At 42.3% G+C, this 7,052-nt stretch overlaps 1 protein-coding gene across 1 annotated transcript; it reads right to left on the minus strand.

Moving 5' to 3' along the window:
- Positions 1-911: 911 nt before the first annotated feature.
- LOC113914052 (10 kDa heat shock protein, mitochondrial-like) lies at positions 912-1,248 on the minus strand. Its single transcript, XM_035722818.1, has one exon. The coding sequence runs from the start codon at positions 1,246-1,248 to the stop codon at positions 952-954; it is 297 nt and encodes a 98-aa protein (XP_035578711.1). The 3' UTR covers positions 912-951.
- Between the last annotated feature and the right edge of the window lie 5,804 nt (positions 1,249-7,052).

The raw sequence follows: 7,052 nt of genomic DNA on the forward strand, positions 1-7,052 counted from the left end.
TCAACATTGTGCTGTCCCTTATGAAATAACAAGAAAGAGTGTAGGACCAGAAAAAAATAATTAAAATTATAATTATTTGAGGTCAGGGGCTTGGCTTGATTGTTCTGCTGGGACCCAGCACAGAGTAGGTGTTTGTTTGGTGGGTAATTGTTGAGTGGACAGATGGAGCAATGATGGACAAAGAGAATGTTAAGTAGGGGGGCCCCAAGGCAGGGGCCTATGCTACAGGGGCACTGACCGCTACATAATCAACAGAAAAAATAAAACAACAGTGAAATTGCACATGGTGAAATTTTTTATTGATAAAAAACTGATGGAAGAATCAGGGAAATCTTCCTGATAAAATATAGATCAGCAAAGTCTTGGCCACTGTGTCCACTTCCTTTATCTCTCTAGGAGCTTTAGTAGAGAGGTAAGGATATTTGGCCCCAGCTTTGACCCTAAGGATTTAAAAATCCCTTAACAATTTTTTTTTAATTTTAAGGATTTTTACTTTATTTTACCTTTTTTTTAAAAAAAATATTTTATTTATTTATTTGACAGATAGAGACATAGTGAGAGAGGGAACACAAGCAGGGGGAGTGGGAGAGGGAGAAGCAGGCTTCCTGCCGAGCTGGGAGCCTGATGCAGGGCTCGATCCCAGGACTCTGGGATCATGACCTGAGCCGAAGGCAGACGTTTAACAACTGAGCCACCCAGGTGCCCCCTTTATTTTACCATTTTTAAAAAAGATTTATTATTTTTTTTTCATTTATGCATTTTTATTTGCTAATGTTTATATCAGTACACTAAAACTAAATTTTAGAGACACTGGATATCATTAGTTTGGATACCATTAGTTTATTATAAAAGAGTGACATGAAAATTATTTATATGATGAAAGATTTCATAACTTCACTGGAATGGGCAGCTTCACTTCATGCCATTTTAATAATGATTTCAGTCCACATACTATCCGAGAATGTCACCATCTCTAAATAAGAAAGAATCCTTGTCATCTAGAACTACTTTGGTGCCTCCATATTCTGGGAGAAGAACTTTATCTCCAACTTTCACACTAACTGGTTCAATCTCTTCACCCTTTCCTTTAGAGCCTGATCCAACAGCTACTACTGTTGCTTGCAACACTTTTCCTTGAGATTTTTCTGGAAGCATAATACCTCCTTTGGTTACAGTTTCAGCTGCACTCCTTTCAACTAAAACTCGGTCAAAGAGGGAAAGAAACTTTCTAAACGCCTGCCCTGCCATGACTCCGGCCGCCGCAGTTCCACACTCTGCTCTGGAGCTGCTGCCGCTGCAAGGAGACCCGCAGTCCGACGCTATTTATTTATTTTTAAAAAATATTTTATTTATTTCTTTGAGATAGAGAGTGAGAGAGAGAGAACACGAACGGGGGCAGGGACCGAGGGAGAGGGAGAAGCAGGTTCCCCGCTGAGCAGGGAGCCCCATATGGGGCTTGATCCCAGGACCCTGGGATCATGACCTGAGCCAAATGTAGATGCTTAACCAACTGATCCACCCAGGCTACCCCTAATTTACTTATTTTAGAGAAAGAGAAGGAGAGAGAGAGACAGACAGAGCATGTGGTGGGGAGGGGCAGAGAGAGAGAGAGAGAGAATCCCAAGCAGACTCCCCTGAGTGCAGAGCTGGAAGGGGGCTTGATCCCACAACCCCAAGATCATGACCTGAACTGAAATCAAGAGTTGGCCGCTCAACTGACTGAGCCACCCAGGTGCCCCTAAAGATTTTTTTTAAAGATTTTTATTTATTTATTTGACACACAGAGAGAGAGAGTGCGAGAGACAGCACAAGCAGGGGGAGCGGCAGGCAGGCAGAGGGAGAAGCAGGCCTCCTGCGAAGCAGGGAGCCTGATGCGGGGTTCCTGACCTGAGCTTAACTGACTGGGATCATGACCTGAGCTTAACTGACTGAGCCACGCAGTGCCATGAATACAGATTTTTGATGAAATTATATCATATTGATTACTTTTCACTGAGAAAATATTTCCCAGGACAAATCCCATTAAGTCAGTTCAATACCTTTGATTTTTCTACACAGCTATTAAATCTATTTCTAAATTATTCATTTTCCCTTAAATTGAGCTATAATTATCTTCATCTGAAAAATAATTTTCTGTATAAATTTCATAATGATGACTTGTGTTATCAGTCAATTTAAAAAATCCATATCACAGTTTAATAATTATAGCTTCTGCCATTGTAAGTTATCTTTTGTGGTCATTGTTTCTATATTCTATGAAGTTCACTTTTCCTGGGATGAATTTTGCAGATCTACATTTTGTCAAGAAGACTTATTTGACTTTTTCATAAATTTTTAGTCAATGAGTAATTTCACTGTGTGCAATTTAGATGTTGTCAGTTTTATTTTTCCTGTTGATTATATAGTGGGTATGAATCTGACTCCATAAAGTTAGGGAAGTAAAAAATGACACATTACTTTATTCAATTTAAATCAAATTAAATCCAATTCAGAACTTACATTATATGGGCTCCTTCCCTTACAAAGGATCAGTCTTTTGTAGAGAAAAATATTTCATGAGTCCCCTCCCATGCTTAATGGATACCGATGTACTTCTGTCTACCACATGCTGTCCCTCCTTCACCTCTAGAGAGTAGGCCACACATATGTCCAAGCCCCAGACCTTCCTAGTTCTGGGAATCTCCTCTATTTCACTACCCTCAAAGGCATTGGCTCTTTCATGGCCTTTCAAGAAAATAGCCTCCCAAGCTTTCTTGGGTGAGAAGCAGACAAATTTCTTTTCCTGTTAATTCATCCAGTTTAGGATTAGAATATCTCAAGAGCAACTTAGGAGAAAATAAAATGCCTAAAAGAAAATGTGAGAGCTGCAAGGGATGGATTTGGTGGAGGAGCACAAATTTCTCCTCTTTGAAATCAGCTTTGACTGTCAAAGGGTGATTGTCCACAATATATGAAGACTTTCTAAAATTAGAGAAAAAATTGTGGCCCTTAAGACCACAATGAGGGCAGACTAGTGGGTAGACAGGTGGTTGCTATTCTATTCTCAGAACTTTTCCATCTCTTTCATTTCATTAACAACATGGCAGGCCATAGGTATTTGGACAGAGCCTGCCTCTGCCTTTGTGGGAACCCTGACTTCTAGGCTTTCGGCCCCACCCCCACCCCCAGGATTTCCTGCCTCAGTCCTGCTCTCTCTGCACTGTTTTGCTTACCTAAAGTGTATTCTCTGAGAAGTGCTAAGATCACTCCTTCCTGAGACAACTTCTCTTCTGCCTAATCTTGTCCACTTTGCTCTATTCATCCTCGCTACCCACAAGTGCCTCCTGCCAACCTTTCTAGAACTTTCGTCTTTCATAAAGAACCAAAACAATACAGTTATAAACAAAACAAAACAAAATGCAAAATCCTGTCTCTATACAGAGTTGTAGGGTTAAAGAGAAATTTACTTGAGACTCTCATAATAGCCCCGTAGGGTGTGTATCAATATCCACATTTTGCAGGAAGATGAAATGACTTGCCCAAGGTCACACAGCCTGTGAGGATGGAGATGGGAAGGGGGATTGGAATTCAATTCTGTCTGGCTTGTCAGTCTCTGCCAACTGCATCCCATTACCTTTTCAACCCCACACTCCGTTAAAAATTCCTATCACAGACATAAGCCCCAGCCGTTGTCATCCCTTCCTACATACTCTACATTCTAGTTCAACTACTTGGGACAGAGGTTCTTAGCCTGGGTCCTGAGAGGCCAGCGGGCTGTGATGATGGATGGGAGAGTTACATTTTTTTTCTTTAAGCTTCACGCCCTGTGTAGAGCCCAACTTGGGGCTCAAACTCACAACCCTGAGATCAAGACCCCAGCCAAGATCAAGACCTGAGCTGAGATCAAGAGTCGGACACTTAAGCAACTGATCCACCCAGTCACCCTGGGAGAGCTATGTTTTATATTCATTAATCCTTACAGAAATTCATTTTTCTTTCCATTTTGAATGTAGGTAACAAACCACAGAATTAGCAGTACTTGTGACTTTGTCATCAACAGAAATCACAGATGTTCCCCTATCACATTACGGTTGTTGCAAAACATCTTGAAATATTGTTTGTATTCATCACGACTTTGAAATTGTGCAGTTATTAGACAGGCAGTGAGATCTTATTATTTAATTTGTTAATGAATATATGCATTACTGATGAGATTTTAAAATATTTTGATAACTGTATTTCAGTGTAAATGGTTTCTTTTGTATTTAAGTTATGCACTTAAAATCATTTTTTTAAAGATTTTATTTATTTATTTGACAGAGAGAGAGACAGCGAGAAAGGGAACACAAGCAGGGGGAGTGGGAGAGGGAGAACCTGGCTTCCCGCGGAGCAGGGAGTCTGATGTGGGGCTCGATCCCAGGGTCCTGGGATCATGACCTGAACTGAAGGCAGACACTTAATGACTGAGCCACACGGGCGCCCTTAAAATCATTATTTTGAGAGGGGCTTCATAGGCTTCACCAGACTGCCTAAAGGGTCCAGCACAAAAAAGTTTGAGAACCCCTGACTTAAGTTTTCCTGAGCTCAGGGGACACTTCCTCTGCCCTCAACAGGCTCCTTCACTATCTGCTGAGTTCCTCTTCATCCTTCACCATATAATTCACGAGTTTCCGCTTTGGTAAACGTTCCCAAAGGACCTAGGTCCAGAAGGGAATTTGATAACTAGAGTGCCAGTGACCCCTCTCTTGGCTGCTGTTCCATCCAACCCTCGGGTAGCCACTGCAGGAGTTACTGCGTGGAGCAGCCTATTTCTTTGGCAGTGCAAGGGGCTTCACTTTGCTGGTGGTCCTTTATAGAGTCCGAAGCTGGAGAAAGGTCTTGCTGGGGCCCCAGGTCTGAGAGCCTTGACTGCTTGGGGGCTCAGGTGACTGTGGACAGTACAGGGCTGGGGAGAGGACCCATCTGTCCTCTTCTGAATGGAATCTGGTGCTTTCCTGGAGCCTGCGGCTGAGCTAAGGGCACATCAATACAGGGCACGGGGGAGCTGGGCCAGGGCGGAGAGATCATGGGAATTACATGGGGGAACATCTTTTGTTCTCTTAGACCGTGAATTTCATGAAATCTTGTCTGTTCGGCACACAGAATCTGATATCATGTCTGGCAAATGGTGGCTACTCAGGAAAAGCCTGATGAATGAATGAATGAATGAATGAGTGAATGAATATGAGATTATACCTGTGGGGGTGAACAGTTGGAAGGGCTTTGTAGGGGCAGGAAGTCCTGCCCCTACAAAGTGGGGCTTTGTTTAGACACAACCACAAAGTGACTTAATTTATATTCATTCACATGATAATATTACTGAATGATTACTACATGCCTGGCTCTGTTGCTGTGCTGGGGACACAGCTGTAAACTGGATAAAAATCCTGGAACCTCCTGGAGCTTATAATGTCTTGAGAAGAATCTGCAGGTGGTAACCCTGGGCTTCTACTTGACCTCTTGGCCTGGGTTAGGCTTTCCTTCTAGGTTCCCACAGCCCCTTTCTTTCTTCCACTATGGCACTGATCACACTGAGATGTAACTATTCCCCTAGACTGTGAGCAAAAGATCTGGGATCCATATCTTAAAGTAAGTCGGTACCTTATGCTCAAGGAATAATGAATAAGTATACAACATTGTCCATCTTCTTCCATGGGGGTCCATAGACCCCCACCCAGAGGAAACTGAGCTCTTCTGGGAATAAAAGTACTTTTGTTCTTCCTCTCTGTCTGTAAAGCTTTCCCACCTTCTAGTTGAAATGAAAATTGGTGGCTCCTTTTCCCTTCCCCCACCATCCAAACATCGCCCAAATAAAAAGAAAGAAAAGATCTTTGTTGCCCTCCGGACAAGGCAAAGTTTATGAAACTCCTGGGTCAGGCACTGTACGTTCCATGAATTAACTCATTTCACCCTATGACGTAGATGATATTAGTCACATCTTACAGTGGAGGACATGAAGTTTCAAAAAGGACAAGTGATTTTCCCAGTGTTGTAGCCATTAAGTGACTGAGCTGGGATATGAACCCAGATCTGGTCTCCTACGTCTGTGCACTTCGTATGACACCAGAGTTCCTCCTACTCATTTGAAGTATGGGCCACTCCAGGAGACAGGTCAAGAACTAACAGTTAAAAAGAGGGCACAGGTTCAAAGACAAGGGATATTAACACAAATTTTCCATAGTTGCTGTTAGAGATGACAAATTAAGTGGAACTGATAAACATTTCCCAAAATATACTCTTCTGAATCTATTTGGGGGTCTCAAAATCTTTGCTAATTACTTGATTACTTAGGTTTCCAGCTTAACTGGTATATTGGTCTCCTAGGACTGCCTTAACAAATTACTACAAGCTGGTGGCTTCAAACAAATTTATTCTCTCACAGTTGAGAGGCCAGATGTCTGAAATCAGGGTGTTAACAAGGTTGGTTCCTCTTGGAGGCCGAGGGAGAATCCTTCTATGCCTCCCTCCTAGCTTCTAGTGGCTGCCAGAGGTCCTTGGTGTTTCTTAGCTTGGGGCTGCTTGACTAATCTCTGCCTTTATCTTCACATGGCCTTCCCATTTAGGGTCTCTGTGTCTCAAACCTCTTCTCTTTTCTCTCATAAAGACAGCTCTGCTTTAGGGGCCTTTAGGGGACCCTAAATCCAGGATGGATCTCATCCTAAGATTTTTAACAGCCAAGATTCTACTTTCTTTTTTGTTTTTTAAGATTTATTTATTTATTATTTTAGAAAAGGCAAAAGGGGCAGAGGGAGAGGGAGAGAATCTCAAGCAGACTCCCTGCTGACTGCAGAGCCCAACATGGAGCTTTATACCATGACCCTGAGATCATGACCTCAGTCGAAATCAAAAGTGCGGTACGAGGGTTAAAACTGGACTATCTTTTTGGGAGACATAGTTTAACCCACTGTAATTGGAATGCTTTTTTTTTTGGTAAGTTTATGAACTTGAGCAGCTTTATGTAAAGAATCCCCCTAAACATAAACTTCCCTCCTAATTCTCTTCTGGTCTTTGTCAATAACAATCCTCACTTCTGT

This window comes from Zalophus californianus, chromosome 11 (genome assembly GCF_009762305.2).
Source record: "Zalophus californianus isolate mZalCal1 chromosome 11, mZalCal1.pri.v2, whole genome shotgun sequence".
In the NCBI taxonomy this organism is placed as follows: Eukaryota; Metazoa; Chordata; class Mammalia; order Carnivora; family Otariidae; genus Zalophus; species Zalophus californianus.